This window comes from Diachasmimorpha longicaudata, chromosome 4 (genome assembly GCF_034640455.1).
Source record: "Diachasmimorpha longicaudata isolate KC_UGA_2023 chromosome 4, iyDiaLong2, whole genome shotgun sequence".
In the NCBI taxonomy this organism is placed as follows: domain Eukaryota; kingdom Metazoa; phylum Arthropoda; class Insecta; order Hymenoptera; family Braconidae; genus Diachasmimorpha; species Diachasmimorpha longicaudata.
In genome coordinates, this window is record NC_087228.1 from 7,278,598 (window position 1) to 7,299,661 (window position 21,064).

A 21,064-nucleotide genomic window follows, 5' to 3' on the forward strand; every position below is an offset into this window, starting at 1 on the left:
GGGTAAAATGGGCACACAGAAAATAATTCTTTATTTACTCTGATAAGGGTTAAACAACTTCTATTGATACATTGTGCTCTTCACAAAGTGACTCTATAATTCTAAGAAATCGTCTCATAGTGTTCATTGCTGACGCACCAGTTTAGATAAAAAGTTGTCCATTTTACCCCACCCTCACTTATCACAGCCCACTTTAATTGACCTTCTTCTTGTCGTTGATATGGGCATTTGCAGACTAAGTACAGAGTGGTTGTTTATTTGATAATTTGATCATAGTCAAGTCCTAAGTAATAACTTGTCTTTTGTTTAGGGCTCCCACTCTTAGGTAGTGGGTGCCTTGTATTTCGTACTCAAGAAAACCTTAGGCACTAAGTAAATTTATACGGAGTTTAGAGCATCCAAAGGTATCAAGTAAATTTGAGCAGCAATTGGACCCGAAAATCATGAAATTTGACTGAAATCAGGCTAACACTGATAATAATTAAAAACACCGATGGTAATAATAATTGTCTAGATATATTTGACCTTTCCAATTGTTTACAATATACTTTTAATAGTTACTCAAGTTTTCGTCTTTCTACTAGCATACAGTAACAAATATGAACATACATTATCCAGAAAATGAATGGAGAATAATTTGAGAGGCTGTGAAACATCTGAGCAATAAGTTTAATTAGAAAAATGAATAACTTTTTTAAATTCTTAGGTCTAGTTATTTTCGATAATCTTATGGACTACAATAATTTATGATTAATTGGCATATGTACGCGGTAATACTTAAACTCTAATATGATTAGGCAAAAAGGAGAATCTGTTACATTATATACATAACTTTTATCTATGGGCATTAAAATTAAGGCACTTTTTCATCGATCATCTGTACAATGAATCTAAAATATGTAATTGTTCATTTATCATTTGTCGTATTTTCATTCCTAACGTCAACCTCCCTTCAATTTCACAAAAATTGAAAAATTTGATATTCTTGACTTTTTTCGAGTATGAAAAAATTCTGAAGACAAAATTTATTCCTTATTTTTTTACTTAAGAAAATACAAATAATTCTTTCCTGATCCATTTCATCAAATTTTACTATTCCAAATTGAGGGAAAATTGAAAGAAATTCCTCATTAACAGCTCTTGAATCGTCTCTAGAATTTTTTCACACTTGTCATCATTTTCAACTATTGTTTATACACAAAAAATTATAGTCACAATGCCAGTTTATATTTTCAAATGTGAAAATATTCAGAAGCAAAAATTCCACCAATTTTTTTTTAAGTACAAATGATCTCTCCAGATTCATTTCATAAGATTTTACTATTCAGGATTAAGGGAAAATTGGAAGGAATTCCTCAGCAAGTGCTCTTTCATCGTCTTCAGAATTTTTTCACACCTGTAACCCCTTTGAGGGTGGGGTATTGTTTATACAACATAAATTGCAGTTAACAGAGAAATAATTACAAACACATCAAACAATCAACAAGTACCCTTCATTCTGTGGCAACTGTGTCTAAACTAGGGTGATTGTACTGTCGTGTATCTACACCTACAATTATCCATAACATAATCTATAATTATCCACAAAACAAGTAGCTCTAACTTTTTTAATCAGTGGTGAGTGCTGCCTTTCAGCGATGCTGCTCATTAATACGATAATTCAGTGCCATAATTCGTAATTAAATTATCAACAGCATTGGGATAGCTGGTGATGTGTCACTCTTTTGATTGTTCAATAACATCGATTATCAATTTTCTATAATTGAGGTTTAAGTTATCATTGACACAGTTGACAATTTACGTGCGAAAAAATTTCGTAGAAAATTTTTTGGACTCGCGAGGAAGATCTGTTGGAGTTCTACTCCGTTTCGGGCTTTTCATTCTGTAATGTAAATGTTCAGTGGAAAATTTTCTACAAAAATAATCAATGAAAATCAGGTGGTAAAACGAGTGAATTATCTTCACTGGTGGCCAATATTTCTCAAGATTCGTAGAAGAATTTATACTGATTTTTTCTGTAAAATATTTTCTCTTGTACCTGTTCTACAAAAAAATTAAAAAGGTGCAGAATTTTGTTACAGAACTAAAGAAAAGTTAGTTGCTAATAAAAATTCAATAAAATTTTCTATGAAATTATTCTCGTTCGTCTCGAAGGCGACAGTTTCATTAAATAATATCTCAACTCACAATGATTTTGATGACAAGCCCCTGGAGTTGACACACAAAACACTAAACACATGGTAACACTCGAGTAATTATTGACAAAACAGCACGTCACTTCGTTTTAAATAATTCAAATGAAAATATAATAAATAAGAGAATAATAATTTGCGATTATATTGTGGATAAATTATTATCATGATGTTGCAATGATCTCGCGAATTGACCGAACTATGAGAACAATTAATAATTAGAATAGAAAGACTAAAATCAAAACTAGTCAACGAGTGAATTTAGTTGGTAAAAAAATATGAAATATTTGAAACGTAATAAACCCTTGGCTTTGCGGCTCTCGCACCATGATTATTGATAAGACTGACATCCAATAAGGAGTCAGTGCTATCAAACAATAAATCTTTTATAGTATACTGGCAGTATTTTAAGTAATTCAATTGAATAATTGAAAATACAGTTTATGTTCGCCCTTGCATAAAAATAAAAAACTAATTTCATGGATTTTTCGCGTTCGTTGTGAGATCGGTAGAGTGAAATTCACCGATTTTTTCTTCATTTTCTCTCTCTCTTGTTAAGTTTTGGAGGCATAAAAAATCATTGAATTTAACTCTGTGGTTTCCGAGTCATTAATTATTCCATTTCCACTTCACCCTACTCTATCCTAGTTTTATTTTTCTCTCTTCCGATTCAGGATATTTTTCGCGAAGACGAATACGATAAATCCGTTGATGTTAAGTTTAAAAAAGCTCACAGAAATGAAATGCAAATGTTCGTCTTGAAAGTGACAGAAACAAGATGAAGAGATGAATTCATTTCACTTGAAGTTGAAACTTTTTTTTATGCCACTAGTCCAGCATCCTTGGCCATACTGTAGAATGCACTGGTGGTTTTTTGAAGGAGTGAATGGGGTGATTCAAATTCGACCATGTATCCTTTATCTAGGACAATAACCCTGAAAGAATAATCTGGATTATTAAGTTTTCACTAGGATTAAAAATATTTCCTTGAAATTCTCGCGAAGTTCAAAGCTTGAAAATATATATATTTTTGAATATTGTCTACCTGTCAGAATCGAGGATTGTGTTTAGTCTATGTGCAATAGTGAGCACAGTACTTTCTTTGAATTCTTCCCTAATTGTTCGTTGAATGAGATCATCAGTTTCTAGATCAACAGCGGCAGTGGCTTCATCCAATATAAGAATTTTTGTTTTCCTAAGAAGTGCCCTGGCTAAGCATATCAATTGTCTCTGACCTACGCTTAAATTGTCACCACCTTCTGATACTACATGGGATAGGCCATTCGGTAAACTTTGTACGAAAGTCTTGAGATGGGCGTGCTCCAAGGCCCTCCAGACCTCCTCATCGCCGTGTCGATCAAAGGGATCGAGATTAAGCCTGAGACTCCCCGAGAAGAGAACAGGATCCTGAGGTATGATGGTGAGTCTCGATCTCAACGAGTGGAGTCCCAAAGTGGCAATATCAATGTCATCGATGATGATCTTTCCCTCAGCAGCTTCGATTATCCTGAAGAGTGCCAGTGTAAGTGAGGATTTACCAGCGCCAGTTCTTCCAACGATTCCAATTTTCTCTCCGCCCTCGACAGTGAAGGATATTCCTTTCAGGACAAGATCGAGTCCTTCCCGGTAACGAACCTTAAAGTCCCTGAATTCCACTCGACCCTCTGAGGGCCACTCTCTGGGGGGAGTTTTATCTGATATTTCCCAGGGTGCCTCCTGAGGTGTCTCACCGTACTCCTTTATCCTCTCTACAGCGACGATGTTGGTCTCTACGTCTGAGGTCATTCTGACCAGCCAATTGAGGGTTTGAGTGATTTGCAAGGCGTAACTCACCGAGAGACCTACGAGACCAGCGCTCAGGGTGTCTCGTCCGAGTACAGCGAACAGAGCGGAGAATAAGATGATCAGGTTGCCGATCATTTCCAAGCGTACGGCCAACCATCTATCATGGAATTTTATGATTATTCTTACGAAAATAATTATGAGTGATTGTAACTAGTAATAGTTACGACTGGAAAAGTTAAATGTTCGGCAATAAAATAAAATAATTTATTCAGCAAACAGACAATACTCATTAACTTACCTATTCGCAATGATGCTTGGGTAATAGCAGACTTGATTGAAGTCAACTCTGTTTTCCGATTCGCGAATGAATCTGTCTTGAACTCCATAAGCTCTGATTGTTGGTGCACCTAAACATCGGTTATAATTAACAATTTAAAATTAAACGATTATTAATATCTTCAACATCACGTCCATACCCGTAACAGATTCACCAAAGTGTGAATAAATTGGTGATCTCGAGACGGACTCCAGTCGTTTCAATTGTCTCGACGTTGCAACGTAAAATCGTTGTATAAAATAGTAGATAACTCCAATAGGTATTATAATCGATATAAAGGCAGGTGTACTGATGCTTATGACTACGAGTGTAGCAATTACCTGTAATATCATCACAACATTAGCAAACGTCTCTTATTACGGGAAAAAAAATTGATAGAAAAACCCAGCGCTTTCCAAAATTCTATTGAATATCTATTGAATGTCTGTAAAATGCTATTGAAATTCCATCGATGATGAGAAGCTTTAGTGCTTGTGGTTGTCATGCAAATTTGAGGAATAATTGTACTGTTTCGTTTGAGCTTATGCCTAAATGAGAACTTTAGAAATGATTTTTATTGATAGAATTTAATAGAATTTCTCCCGCAAAGCGACAAGATTTTCTCTCAATTTTTTTTGTACACAATTCCCGATATTGAGAATCCCTTCCAAAAATATCGTGCATAATCAGGAGAATATTCAAGCAAATACAGCAAATATTTTTCATCACAAAAAAGATAACACATTATTTCATATACCATAATCATGCAGTGATAAAGAGTCACCAGCTTAATCGTGAGATCATTAATAAAAAAAATAATAAAGAAGCATAATCTTACGATCTACACAACACATGGGTCCACCAACAGATAAAGTGTCTTCAAATAAATAAATAAAAAATCACTAAATGCAAAAAACCTGAATTAAACAGAACAACAGAATGGTAATTGTTAATTGATGAGCAATCAAATAAAGCTGATAAGCGCAAGCCTCATATCTACTTTCCCACCATAGATTAATGATCGAGTTGTTACTAATGATATTTGACGGATACGATTATACAGGCTCTAATCTCATAATCAAGTTTCGTTCAAGTGTAATCAGGCAGTAACTGGTGCTTTAGAAAAAATTCACAACTAAACTTTAACAGGTGTAAATGGCATCGAATAATAATTCTGGGAATGGTGGATAATTTTTTTTTCTGTTCGTAAAATATTGGTTTGGATCGATATCATCACGTATGAAGGTCTTCAAGACCCCTCGGGAGTGACAGAGACTATGGAAGTGCGGGGAATAATGTCCGCCATGAATTCTCAGGCGAGGGGATGAAAAAATGAAAAAATAGCTCAGAATATTTGTTCACTTTTGTAGAAACTGAGATACGCCAGTCGAAGTTGATCAAAAAGAATAATTAATTTTAATAGATGATTAAAGATGCGAGGTGGAGACGCCGCCATCTTGGAAGCTCCTTGTAGAGGGGTATGCTTCAACATGGCGGCCCATTTCGAGCCTCTACCTTGCATTTTTGAACATTTATAAGAATTCTTTGGTCTTTTCAAATAAATTTCAACTCGTTTCGGATAATTCGTGAAGAGTGAACAAATTTTTTAAGACAATGTTCAGATTTTTTCATCTCTTCCGCATTTCTCAATCTTTTTTATTCCCGAGGCGTCTTAAAACTGAATTCTATTCAATCCTGGAATTTTCGTCGATTTCTTGTGAAAATTTGTATCCAAAAATCGTTTCCTGGTGTCTATAAAGGATATAATTTTCAATAGAAATGGGGCAATCAAAAAATACAGAATTTTGAATGGAATTTGTAAAAAAAGTTTTTTTTTCATACGGGATTGGTATAGTTGCCAGACGATTACCTCAAAGAAACAATAGATGCTATCAGAAATTTGTTGGGGGAGTGATGTATCCAGCACGTCGACGTCTTTAGCGAATCTGGAGATTATTCGACCTGTGGGTGTTGTATCAAAGAAGGTCAATGATGCACGCATCACCCCGCTAAGCATGACCAAGTGCATCTGGCGCGCGGCCAGCCAGCAGCCCAACTGTGGTGCCAAATCGCAGAAAAAACTCGTCACCGCTACAACAATTAGAGACGAGCGGGGATCATTTGATAACCGCCAGTACCGGTGGGAGTTTTTTTTTATAATCGATGATTTTTTTTATTGCGATTTTACTGGATTCGTGGGAATTTAGGCAGCTTTTGGAGGGGCTCTGCACATTTTACAAGTGTCAATTTACAGATGTGACAGATGCATTCTCGTTGCGTGATTCAGCGCTGGGGATGAGCCGGCGTGGGGAGTGAATGATTTTTTAACGATCTCCATTATTTAAATAATATTAAATGCTCAATTGTTTTTCTAAATGAAAATTTTGAAAATTGCATAGAAAATCTGTTGCTCCAGTATTTCATTCAAACTTAATATCTTTTTGTGCAAATAAATAAATTGAATTGAGTCTAACAATCATTTTTCCATTGATGAGTATCTTTTTATTTAAATAACTACATTGAATGGATTCAAAGGATCGCTTTTCTAATGATCAAGAAAGGCCAAAGCATAATCAAGACAACGTGACAAAACTGCTTTTTTTATAAAAAATAAAATTAGATGGATATTTCGATTGTTCCCTTGAATCCCACGAATGCTCATCCCCCTTCACACACCCCCCCACAATCATCGATTCCTCACGATGATCAAGAAGTGATCAGTGATGTGAAAATCAAAGCTGTGAAAATTTTCAAGCCAAATCGCATGGTATTAGCATCTCCATCAACACATCAATAAATCTCTCAAGCTTTTCAAAATCCTTGCGATCCAATTTGCCAAGCAAATTGCAATCCTGAATTCTTCAATAGACTGGGTACAACGCTAGGCGAGGGGTGAAGTTTGCTGTGGCATGCGTCAAATGTATGCAAAGGAATGATAGCTTGCAAAAATTGATATGTAAAACCTAAAAAAAAAAGTCAATTCAGATGAGTGCACTTTTGAAAAATTTCGCTGAAATTTCCAATACATTTGATAATTTTCATTGCAAAAGCTCCACGAAGATTGAAACGTATTTTCTAATTGAAAATGAACAATTTGTGGCAACAATCGGAGAAATTACGACCCCGATAGCGAAACGATACATAAAGAAATATTTTCAGTAAAAAATTACGGACTTCACAGTTCAATTACGAAATTTATTTGAGAAATTCACGTGACGGTAGCAGAATTTTTCAGAAGCAAATGAACGAAAGCTGATTAAAGCAAAAATTGAGACATAATTCCGTGTAATTTTTACTGCCCCTGATGGATCACTCGATAGCGAAGATCTCCTAGTAAGTTCATAATTATGAAAACAACAATTAAATTCATCGTTCTCGGATGCCCAATCGACTAACCATCGAGCGATCCTTCAGGTTGTCTCTAGTAATTTTTACTGAATTTTCCTGTGTACCAGTTTTGAAAATTTTGACTTCGAGATAATTCGGCGAAAGATTTATCCTTTACGAGTTATTATTGTTAAGAATTCTATGCCAGGCATTACTTCCACCGGAAATTTTGTCAAGTAAACCACAGCACTGGCATTTTCCAGCTGCTCAGAAGATCAGAATTTCATTTAATTAGCCAATGAAACCTGCATTCTAATGATTCTCGAACCGTGTGATGTACTGAACTCATGAAAATCCAGGTTGACCCTATCCACGAGAAGTAAAATCTAATTTTGCCAATCGTGTTAATTTCGTCGAGCCAAAGTTCGCATATTTTCTTGTGAGAAATTGGTTTAAATTCTTGTCAGAAGAACATTCAATTGGCAGAATTACATATTTTCCCAGTCTAAATAACGTATAATTGTCTCCGTCAAATCGAGTGACATCTTCGTCCATCAGCTGAATAATCATCAATCTATGTATGTACATATTTACATGCATACTTGGTCATTAAACCATGCAAATAATATTCAGGAAGGTTCGATATGGCACCCAAAATAGGGTCATGAACATATTCATATCGATGTTAGTGATATCGATACCCTTTCGATATCGAACAGTCCTAATAATATCAGTAGTAGACTCACAAAGACGTTGAACACGTGTGCAAATAGTCAACCCAAATGATACTAGGTTCAAAAAAAAAAAAGGCAAATCAGGAAAAAAAAATTACATGAGAAGATAAAATAAAAAAATAAAAATGGAGAACATGTCATGATGACGCGTAATGAAATGAGTGAATAGTAGCTTACCCTACAACAACAGGGTAGCCACTGTACAAGCGACATAGGTAGTCTTGAATCCGTGATGTCTACATCAGCACTGAAACGGCTCAATATACGACCAGTGGGCACTGTATCGAAGAATGACATGGGGCCGCGCAATACATTCTGCAAAGCGTGACGCAGCAATGCAGCGGATGATCTCAGAGTACCAATGTTAACCGACAGCGCGGCCAAAAACACACTTAAGACTGTAACACAATACTGGCTTCGTCAGAGAAATCATGAGAATCATTGACGTCGTGGTCGTGGGCGAAATTATGCTGAACATTCCCTCCCCCCGACATTTCTTGAAATTCAAGACATTTATTCCGGTGAACGTTAGGAAAAAACAAGGAAATTGTGGATTTCGGAGAAAATTTGGGGCTTCAAATACCGGAAATGCTTTGCGTCATGAGATCTTGGCTGACAACGAAAATAATTGTTCATTTATCAGGAATGAGACAGAAGTAGTTGGAAGCAATTGGAAGAGGATAAATAATTTTGAGAAATATTCAAAAATACGAAGTGGACGAAGACTGTGAGCGCCGCCATGTTCTTTACTACCCCTCGGCCGCAGGGGATTCAAAGATGGCGGCGCCTCCACCTCACACCTTTAAATGTTATTCAAAATTACTCATCTCCTTTGGATGAACCTGATTTAACTCCATTTTGTTTTAACAAAATGAACAAATCTGTCAAGTCATCTCTTAGATTTTTCCATCTTCCCTCGGCCAAGAATTCAAAATGCAAAGTTTTTCCCGCCATTTTTGTTTTTATGCCAATCAATTATCCCGCCAGTGAAATCCACAATTCCATGAACATTCATTCCCCCGAATGGTACAATCTTCTAAAAATATTTAAAAGAAAATTTCACCCTTCCTCCCGTCATTCCCCCACTCCACTACTGATCCATTAAACATGATTGATATCTCAGCGGTAACGCAACCACGTGAAAAAAAAAATCGAATGCTCATTACGTCTCAGGAAGCAATGCATCATAAGCCATTGTACGATAAAGATAACAGATCCGTTATACCATACTCCTCACTCAATCAGTGGACAATGTGAACAGAAGACGAATTCATTGACAAATTTTGCTCTCTCGATTCGTTAAAATGAAGACAATGACGAGGTAATGAATTTCAAAATAATTAAAAAACTGAAAATAACTGGTGAATCGTACCGAATACAAACACATGATCAAAGTACGAAGTATCATTGGTAAGACGTTATCAACGACATCGATGTCTTTACCACAGCGATTCAACACACGACCAGTTGGTGTTTGATCGAAAAACGACATTGGACCTCGAAGTATATTCGTTAAAAGAACTTCAAATATCATCACGGATGCTTTGACAGCTCCCAGTGCCAACATAAGTGATACTAAAAGGGTTGTGATACCTAGAAATAAATAATTGTAGCATAGCAGTAATTATTATGACAGTTATTGTGAGTAAATCTGTGTAGTGTCAGTAAATATTCCCTCAAATTGATCATGCAAATTTGGGGACTTTATTATTTATGGTGACGAAATCTGTGAGGGACGTGATGATGCTCCTGCTCTATACTCTACATTCTGAGGAAACCCCTGGAGGAACTATGGACGTCTGCTGCGTCAAATGACGTCCAACGGGCTTTATCGCGACTAAATTCCACGTGATGAACGTCTTAAAGTTTGAGTTGCGTCGGTGGGACGTCCGAAGCCGATCTGGAGCTGGTGAACTGGACGTCCCAACGCAACGAATTCTAGACTATCTGGTGGCCGTTTAGACGTCCACTTTGTGAAACCAGAACGCCGAGAGGACTCTCTGAGGTCTGGGTTCCGTCTAGGGGACGTCAGTAGAACGTCTGACGACGACGTAGGGCTAGTCGAATGTCAAATATGAACGCTTATTCATATTGGCCACTTCTAGTCGTAAAGAAGTTCCAGATCTCCATCGGGGATTCCTCAAGAAAATCTTCTCGACGACGTCAAAGATTATAGAGGAGATTGCTAACGCTTATGGAGCGGCTACAACCGCGGAATTTAGTGGCGGTGGTGCATAAACTACGATGGCGAACGTGCTTGGCCGTAAGGCATTACTACGGCAAACGTTACTAACAGGGCTGGGAGGCTTTTCGCTCTAGAAGACCCAGGAGCCGAGAAAAACGCGAAAGACGAAAAAATCGATTTTATAAAATTCCCGGAGCCCTAGAAAAATCGGAAATCGCCTCACGAATCCAATGGCGCCAGCTAAATTGCCCTAGCTATGATATTTCCAAAGATATGGCCGAAAAACGGTATGATCCTAAATCCGGGCCCTTTTTGCTCTAGGAGGCCCAGGAGCCGAGAAAAACGCGAAAAACGAAAAAGTCGAATTTAGAAATCTCCTGGAGTCCTAGAACAATTGCAAATGGGCTGCCCCAAATGACATGCCACGTACTTTGTGGTTGAAGGCACTCCATAATCGTCAACAATCTCCCCTATAATCTCTGACGACGTTTCACCACTTTAGAACAAAATCTCTGTCAAAACAATATCATTACCAATAATGAGCATGAAAAAATTCAAAGTATTAGTAACAAATGTGAAAATTAATTCGCCACATCATCATGCGACAAATTTATTATACCAAAAAATTCGAATAACAGAAGTGCTGAAATAAAAAAAATTATGGATAATCCGTGAATAACATTTGACAAATGATAACATGCTCGCTGGCGCACACAGGGACGTGAAGTAGTGCTATATAGTATCTATTCGTGATACTGACCTAAAAAAATACTTATGCTCATTGATGGACCCACGTGGTACGTGAGTACAGTCGGTTAAATAAATTCATAAAAGACTTAAAGTCAGCAACAACTAAAAAGCTAAATTATGATTAATCCTTTGTAGCTGTAACCAACTTGAAGTCTTACACGAATTTCATGACCGATTGTGCAATAAAGGAATGAAAATTATCTCTCGATCACTAGTGATCTCTCATCTAAAACGAAAAATAACTAGCACGTACCCCGGCTAGACACATTAACCATGCTCTAAGGATCTGTGGTAAAGCATTGTCGATAACATCGACATCCTTTCCAAAACGATTTAAAATTCTTCCAAGGGGTGTTGTATCAAAGAATCCAATTGGTGAACGCAGTATACCGAATAATATAAGACCGTGCAGCAATTTGCTGCTTTGTAGACAGCCCAAGGCCATTGTCACTTGTGCAAGTAGTACAAATATTGCTGAAATTAATGTAATATTTAATTGGATTGTGTGTCAGTGTTGGATATTGATTGATCTTTCATTTCAATTTGAGAGAATTTTCCCAAAATAAACAAGAGAATTCGATTTTTCCGTAGAAATTGCTATTGATTCTCGAAAATTTCACTCCCTTTCATTCACGAAATAATTGTCCAATCGGGAAATTCGCTCTGGAGACTTCTAGAATTTGTTTTGTTCATTCTTCTCGCCACACGACTGGAAAATATTTTATAAAATGATCTAACAAATTGATTAATCAATTAGATTGAATGTCCATTCGATTTCAGGGTAGTTTTTGCGCAATTAGTTGTAATGATATCATAGAAAGTTATTATTATTGTTATTTCATCGAATTCTATTGAGCAATACTATATAATTCATTGTATATCCTACAGTAAATATCGGAATAATCAGTTCTCTAGAAAAATTTCGTGGAATTCTTCGCGCTCCGAATAATTTCAGTTGCGTTATAGAATTTTGAACCCCGTTTTTTCTCGTCCATTTCTATGTACAGGAAGTTCAGAAAAAGTCTACAATTTCAAGATATTTCACATTAAAAAATAGCCTTCGCTTTTCTCTCCTTGCAACTCAGTGTCAGCCAATAAATCAAGCGAATAATTCATGCACAGTTCGATATAATTTGTCGTCTGAGCAGACTATCGCCATAAAAAATACAGCTGTTCATGAATGAAAATCATGGACTAAAGAACATGCTTATGGATTTAGTCAAATTTGATTCAGGGTATCCAACGAAAATCATATGAAATAGTCATCAACACGTTATGTTAAGACACAGCAAACTACACTCGCTGTTCTAGCACGTGTTTAGTTTACGTAAACACAGAATATCTCCTGGAGTTAATCTCCCCTCGGCGATTGATACACAAGGCCCACAATTAATTTTTATTAATTATTTGTGAGATCGTGCTTCCTGTAACGTCTCGCACGATAAGGTAGAGTATAATGAGCTGAGGAAATTAAATTGGTGAATGTGGAATGAGAGTGAAACTTACCTTGACCAAGACCTAGTGCACCGTAGACACCGACGTACATATCGCGTTTTGATGTATCCTGGACGCCATCTACCACTATCGAATCGTCGTCAGACCATTTGCTGATCCATATATTGGAGCCAATGCTGAATGATTGGAAGACGGCGTTCATTATTATCGTGGATATCGATAAAAACCAACCGATGGATTTCAGGTAGTGGGCGTACACACGTAATTTTACCTGGAAATTTTCAGTAGAAATTAAGGAAATTTCATTGGAAATTTACTCTGATTTGTTGGGGGGAACGACGGAAAGAATGTAATAATGAAGAATGTTGACAATTCGAAGCTGTGTTTCAGCTTTAAAAGTCCCAAAAATCATTCTATTTCACTCTCCGGCCTTCGAATCATCGATCTTTGAAACGTTCGATACCACTCCCCTCTTTTCTAATGGAAAAATTCTACTGGGAGACAATTAAACTCGAAATACTTACACTTCCAGTTTCCGTTTTCTCCGTTTCAATGATCTTCTCACCGACCTTTCCTTCAATGGGCTTATTCTCCTTGAAACTCGTGATCTTGGCGAGAGATCCAGATCTCTGGCTCTCAGTCGATTGTTGTCTGAGACAAAAATTATTTCCATCGAAATTTTAAATAATTTTTATTCTAAGAAAATTGATTTCAACTTCTTAATGAAGCTCACCTGCGTAGCGATCCACCACTCAAGGATCTTTGGTCGGCCGAACCAGAATCACTGGGAGTCATCGATGTTTTCGAACGTGATCTCGTTAATTTTTGTTTGAACTCTTCTGTGCCAATAGTCGATTCCAATTGTTGTTTAATCTCTGTCAAGTCTGTCTCTTCGTCGTCTTGTGCCCTCACTGTTGATGGGTACGACGTACATCATTAGGTTTAGGAGAATAATATTCAATGGACCAATCAATCAATCAATCAATCAAAATAAAGAGGCATGACAATTGCGGAAGAATAAAAATTAGCTCTACTGAAATACCATGCCATTAGAAATATCGTCAACCAAATGGATAAGCTCTCAGATTAATGCTGTTACTTCAAAACTAAAGAAATATTTTCGTAAACTTACAATGTCCAACTTGACCCCGTACATAAAAATAAAAATAGGTGAATTTGTGGTGAAAGAGTAAGAATAGAAAGGAAAACAGAAGTTCAAGGGAATTGAAGTACGTGTAAGACTAGAATTGTAATTATTAAATATATCAGTATCAATGAAAATTATTTTATCAGTAAAAAATTTTTAACAGAATAATTTCCATTGGAAAGTTTCCTAAACAATTCATCTCAATTGAAGAACCTGTCAAGTTGTTTATGCTTTCCAACAGAATCACCCAAGAGTCTCCCTAGACCTCCTCTAGACCCCTCCCCCGCCCCTTAATCCCTCAAAATCTCCCTACCGCCTCTTCCCGACCCCTAAAAATTAATTTCCCTACCTTCTTGCAAATGTTGTATCAAAAAATCAGCAAAAGCGCCCCTCTTCTCCATCAACTGCTTGTATGTCCCGCTCTCCGTGATCTCCCCGTCCTTAAGTACCACAATATTATCAACCTCCGGTAAGTACGTGATTCCATGAGTAACCAGGACCCTGGTCTTCTTCTTAAGCATTCCGTTGGGTCCAATAACATTCTCAAATATATGCTTCCCGACGTGTGAATCAACAGCACTGAGAGGATCGTCCAAGAAGTACACATCACTATCACTGTAGACAGCCCTAGCCAGGGCGACCCTTTGCTTCTGTCCTCCAGACAAATTGATCCCCTTTTCCCCAATCTCCGTCTGATCTCCAGCCGGAAGCATTTCGATATCGAGAACAAGTGCACAAGCCTCGATCACCTTGTTGTAGAGTGTCTTATCAAAAGCCCTTCCAAAAAGAATATTATCCTGCATCGTTGCATTCTGAATCCAGGCCTGTTGTGACACGTAAGCAATGGATCCCCTGGTATTGACCCTTCCACTGAGTCTGTACATCTCTCCAAAGAATGCAGACACGAGAGAGCTCTTCCCCGAGCCAACGGTACCTACAATGGCAACCAATTGTCCATGCTTGACAGAGACATTAATGTTCCTGAGAGTGGGCTTCTCAACTGAATCTGCTGAGTCCCAAGTGAAGCTTCCATTCTCGATGATGAGAGGATCGATCTCAGCCTGATCATGCTGAACATTATCGGGATCCAGTTCTTCGTTATTCATGAATATGTTGATGCGCTTGACGGATACGGATGCCTGAACGACATTGCTGATCATCATGGGGAGCATCGACAGTGGAAACCTGAGTATATTGAAGAGACTGAGAGACACGAAGGCTTTGCTGCTGTTGAGAACATTGTTCTCGTCGATGTAAACGTACGTGGCGAATGACACTAGAGACACCAGAAACGGTGCACACGACCAGATGAAACTTGTGCCAGCATTGAGGTAGGCAGCCTCTTTCAACACCTTGATCTCCTTGTTCCTGATGTTGAGGATCTGCTGCTCGAAGGAGGGCTCCCAGGCGTACAGTTTAAGTACTTTAATTCCATTAAGTACTTCGTTCATGAGTTTCACTCTCTCGTCTTTGTTCTTCATCTGTCTTATTTGAAGGGTTTTTACTTTCGAGGCGATGAGGGCATTCACAGGAATTAGAATTATCATGACAGCCAGACCAGCCAGAACTGATGGGCCCAAAATTCCCCAGAGGAAGTACAAGGCCAGGGCTATTTGCAATGGAGCCGACCAGATCATGTTGATGTAGGCTATCAGGTCCATGAATCTTTGGGCGTCAACTGACATCAGATTCACTATTTCACCGACAGTTGACTCCTTTCTGGCGGAGTTGGACATTCTCAGGGCTTTTCGGTAGATCGCGGCTATCAACGCTGTGCGAATTCTCAAGCCAACGATGAACATTCGGTTGAAGTACTGGGAGAGGACTAAGGTTTGGAGAACAGCTGTGAGGAACAACAGGGCTGAATAGAAGTAACCCTTCCAGTTGGGCTCGTTGCCCTTTATGAATTCTATGAGGAGCTCCAGGACCTTGGGCCCGATGAAGATCATTATGTCCTGCGAGAGCTTGAGGAATGCTCCGAATATGAAGGTAGGGCCGAAGGCTCGACAGAGAGGGATCAAAATTGAGGCACCTTTTTTCCTGCGAGTGTTGTTGAAATTCACCTGACCTGAGCCCTTTCGGAACGATGCCTTCGCTGATTGATTGCTGGAATAAGAGAGTCGAGGAGGGATGTTAAGTTAGGATTTTTGATAATCATGGAGTGATACTGTTTGACATCCCAAACATTTAATGTATTTATGTCGAATGTTGCATAATCAATAGAATATTTTTTTTCTATTAATGTTCTTGTACCTGAGAACAACTCAACGAAATTGAAAAATAAAGAGAAATATTTTTTTTACAAAAGCGAGTGATATGAAAAGACAATATTTAATCAACGTACCTACAATAATCCCACATGAGCCTTGTTGGCAAATTAGAAGAAACACAACGATAATAATGAGATTAAACTCTGAATTTTTTTGGTAAATGTAATGCAATTCAGTAGTGAATTATGTAGACAACAATAAATGTTACAACAATAAATACACTTATTTATATATTTTCAAACTGATGTCTTGAAACACTCAAAGAAATTAATTTCCCAAATTCGAATTTAATTTTTCAAGTGGTTGAAAAACAAATTTATTTCGCTACTGAATCGTCGTTTCGTATTTAATTCCCCATTGTTATAATCACCATCCTGTACTCACCTGTCGTACTTTTTCAACGTTTTATTCCAATACTTGTCGAACTTGGGGACTATCTCCATGGCTGTATCCTCGGGATTCATCGACCACAGGTCCGATGTTTCCAGGGGCTTTTTGAAGCCCCTCCATGCCAATGCATCGAACCACGCGAATGTCATTCTCGAAGGGTATGAGGCACTTTGCTCCGGACATGGTTTATCAACCTCAGCATATTCAGAGAACTTGGGTTTGTCATCAACCAGAAAATTAAGGAGAAAAAGCACCAGTACCACTGGATAATATATCACATAGGATATCCTCGCATAACTGTCTTCTTGATCCCAATTCCTCAGAATGCGTCGAAACTGTACAATGCCGCACAATGCGAGGAATGACCAGAACAGGAACAGCAAACCCGATGTTCTCATTCCCATTTTTCTGTTGTAATGCAACAGAGTTGCCGCCAATGACTGCAAAATGATCATCATATTGATTTATTGTGCTGAATGGACGTTACTTAATGATGGCAGAGAAGTCAATACTTACAAATGTGGCAAACTTAATGATTGGTGTATAATAATCAACTGTTTTGGAACTGTTCCTGTGGATAGCCAATCCCAAATCCATAATACTAAATACAATAAGTACAGCTGTAAGTAGACCTTTGGCGATGAATTTCGATGAATATGGTATATCTCTTCGTTTACTGTTTATCAAATAATATGCTTCCAAGAACGAAAATGTCCAGAGGAATGCACAGGGAGTCCAAACTAGCACTGTATTTTGAAAACACGAGCTCAAATCTGGATCTGTCGTGTTCCATGACTGATTATAATCCTGGAAAATTATTTAAAACTAAATTAATTAACTTACTGGAAGTCGTGTTCAAGATTATTTCCCATTTTTTCTAATTATTGGTAAACTGATATTTATCGCTTTCAATATCTCGTAGTGATTAAAAATCCGTTTAAAATTACATGGGTACATAGATCTGAAAAATTAACTGATAAAACAATCTAGATAACATTCCGAAATGGAATGGAATGATCAACAAGTCTTGAAAAATAAAATCAACATTAAGAATATTTCCTCGCACGTGTCATGAACGTTCTCCGGTAACTTACCCAAAAAGTTGAGCCACAGAACTCGTCCATCTCGTGATCCTCCATTTCGTTGGCCACTTGTCCTATTAAATTGTGAATCCAATGGGGTCAAGTGCTAACCACTCTGTGGGAACGTAAATGAAGGAATTAAATCCCTGATTGAATGATACAAAACAAGCTGTTATTCAATGTGGATTTATATTGTTTTGAACGTTATGTATGTACTCCCTCGTATCATACACTGAGTTTGTCAATATTATCTATCAAACGCTCCAGAGATTACTGTTAATGGATGAATAAGCAGTGTAGTGACAACGTCGGAAGAAAATGTAGAAAATCATTTCCTAGTAATAAATTTATAGCAGATCATGGTTGTCGCTAATGGTTTTAAAAATTCCATGGAAAATCCTAGCTCATTGTGCAAGCAATGTTATTGAGGATGTTTGCACCATTACGGTGCATTTTTTCAAATACAAAATAGACCATGAGAATTTTATAGACAAAAACGAGTATAATTTTGTTTTCTTACAACATTTTTTCTATTGCGATACTATTCTATTCTACTACAAAAAAGATGGAAAAAATTGGACTTTTAGCTGAATAAAAAAATAAATTGCACTATTAATTTTTACTATTCACAAACTTGCGATCCTTAGACCTACAATCCCCTGGTTATCACTGATAACGTAGCTACTATATTATCACTACAAGTCCCCACGGAAACCGACCAAATAAAGTCAACAGAAGACTGAAGACACGAGATAACGATACTATTGACACACCACCAACAATCACTGGAAACTCCACCTGACACCATCCAAATAAATTTTAATTTAGAAATTTATTAGCGAAGAGAATCCCAAAGAAATTCCATCGAAATTTCTGCTTTCCAATGAATAATATTTAAGAAAAACAGTTATTAACGTTTGGATGAGAATTTCATTGTGATTTTATCAGGAAAATGATTTCTACGAGAAGCGTTTCTGTCTGTCAAGATACTTTCAAAACAATTAGTTTTATCGATGTATTTTCGGTAGAAATTCTTTGAAGTAATTAAAGTTTTAAAGTTTAGTTGTGGTGTGTTATTTTTTCATAGAAAGAAAATGAAGTCAATGCCAAGGGCTTCTCTTATGGATTTTCAAATCACAAAAAATTTATTGCTGATAATTTTTCAAAAATGCCTCTAAAAATTTTGAGGTAATAATTCAGATAGCAGAATGAAAATTGAAAGTATTCTTGACCTATTTCTGTTCACTATCAGTTGAAAAAACCACGCGACGAGTTAAATAATTTTCAATGGAAGACCGGTGCAAAAGTCTGGAATTTTCCTGAGGACTTTTCAAAATTTCAAAACTTCCTCTAGAACCTCGCCACAAAATAAAATTTCACGAAAATTCTGACCCTAAGATTCAACACCACTTTCTAGTGCCTATAGGTCACCCCACAATACTAAGAAAAAAACTCCACCCAAGGATTGAGATACTTGACAGAAGAAAATATTTTATTTTAACAAAAAAGAGAGTGGGGCAAAGTGCAACGTCTTCAAAGGACAAAAACTCGGAAACTGCCGAGGCAAATCGAATGATCTCTCGGCAGTTCAAAGCTCAATAATAGAGCTTTAAAATGAAAAAAAATCCAGGAATTTCACTCTACCGATCCCCAGATACTGTTCATTGAAAGAGTTCCTTCTATTCCACTTCCCATAATTCCTCTCAAAATTGTGCAAAAATGAAATGCCAGAAAATCGAGATCCTAAGATTCAACATCACTCTCTGGTTCCTCTAGGTCACCACTACACTGAGAAAACACAATATTTCATCTTAGAATTGTCACTCTTGACAGAAGGCAATATTTTATTCCAACGTAAATTTCAAGGATAAAAACGTCCAGTTAATCTGACTGCAGTTGGTACCATCAAGATTGAATTGAGTGATAGCACTATCCACGAGCTTCACAAAACATCCATCACAATTTTCCATACATCTCAAATTTAAGATTATCATTCAGTATCGTAACTTCAAAAAAAACTTAAAAATCATCAAAAATAATTACTTCCTCTCCCAGATGTTAATAACCGTTATTGAAATGTATCCAGAATTGCTTACTACATAACAATCTCATATTCAATGTAATTGCTTCACTAGAATTGAAGTTGAGTACCTGGTGATGATTTGCGACCGTAAAAATATATTTTTTCTCCGTCCAGAACCTCGACACATCACCTACTCCCCTCCCACCCCCTAATAAACTCCCAAAATTCGTTTAAAAAATCCCAAAGAAGAATCACATCATCTCCATGCCTGGCAACTTGATCTCACATCTGACTCGCCCTCTGTCATCCGCAATGTAGGAATGTAGCATCCCTTCCTGGCACAGCCACCAGAGCAGAACATAAATCATCCTAACCCCAACCAAAAGCTATCGAACTCTAATATCACTCACATTCCACTGATTAATTAGCAAATCCAACACCACGAGACAGTCCACCAGCTGATAATTCCCACCGCGACTATTGGATAATTCACCATAACCACAGGTTGTAATCAGAGACACTTGAAACGAGATGCGATTGAGGTGACCGGACTTTCCGACAGTAAAATTCCTCGACTTCCATAGATTGTTACATGAGAAGTTGTAATGGCCGGAAAGGCTAGGCCGGTCACCAGCAATCAAACATTGACAACTACGAGTGCCAAGGACAATCCTTTACCATTGGCCACACTATTCCACTCCCTTGTTACCCCTAGACAACTGACTCACCCCGACCAATTCCGAGAATATCAGTCGCAGTGAGTCGGCGATTATCTGAGATGCGAAACTTGTTGCGACACTGGGATAGAGCATTCGGATGTAAAATTGGGAAACGTTGGAGATTAACGGGTATCACCACTGCTGAGGGGATCTGAATCGAGCTTACCTAAGTGCTGAGAGAAGACTGAGCTCTACTGCTGGAGCGGTTAGTAATCATTATGGTCAACTGATTCAACCAGTCGTGGTATAACCCCACTCCACGCCATTTTGCGGCTGTGTGGGGGACTAATGGTCGAGGGGAGGTGGGGAGGAAGTGTGTCAAAATGTTGACAGACCTCACCCCTGTGGATAAGCACTTCGGGGAATGAGGCATTGCGTTGCATGCCGTAATTCCTCGGGTTTTTATTGACTATTGAGGAGGGGGAGGGAGTGGAGTCCTTGAAAGTACGGGGACAATGGAATTTCTGCGGATCTGCGAATCTAATCTACTGTTGGTCTAGGGTTTTTGGTTGAATTTTCGGCGCGCAAGAACCGGTGGACAGACTCATTTCCTCGTTTCCGTCCCTAATTACTCTAGACAATAAATACTCAGGGTCAATCTCTTCTGAGAGGTCAACGGCAGAAATGCGCGAATTACTGGGGACTGTAAGTGAGTAATTGACTGCGGTCAAGTGCCCCCACGCATTTAT

At 37.7% G+C, this 21,064-nt stretch overlaps 1 protein-coding gene across 12 annotated transcripts; it reads right to left on the reverse strand.

Annotated features, from left to right (window-relative positions):
- Positions 1-497: 497 nt before the first annotated feature.
- LOC135161172 (multidrug resistance-associated protein 1) lies at positions 498-20,677 on the reverse strand. 12 transcript variants are annotated; one of them, XM_064118505.1, is made up of 14 exons: positions 20,542-20,677; positions 17,646-17,748; positions 17,068-17,358; positions 16,546-16,991; positions 16,236-16,256; positions 14,241-15,997; positions 13,478-13,655; positions 13,269-13,395; positions 12,796-13,015; positions 8,532-8,752; positions 4,454-4,634; positions 4,276-4,384; positions 3,238-4,134; positions 498-3,127 (listed from the first exon to the last, which is right to left on the reverse strand). In XM_064118505.1, exons 2-14 carry the CDS (start codon positions 17,688-17,690, stop codon positions 3,013-3,015), a joined length of 4,608 nt encoding a protein of 1,535 aa, XP_063974575.1. In that variant the 5' UTR covers positions 17,691-17,748; positions 20,542-20,677; the 3' UTR covers positions 498-3,012. The 12 variants fall into 12 exon arrangements, with proteins under 12 accessions (XP_063974575.1, XP_063974574.1, XP_063974569.1 ...); XM_064118504.1 differs by lacking the exon at positions 8,532-8,752 and adding an exon at positions 9,727-9,947; XM_064118499.1 differs by lacking the exon at positions 8,532-8,752 and adding an exon at positions 6,164-6,384 and having other exon boundaries at positions 20,542-20,676.
- Positions 20,678-21,064: the final 387 nt, after the last annotated feature.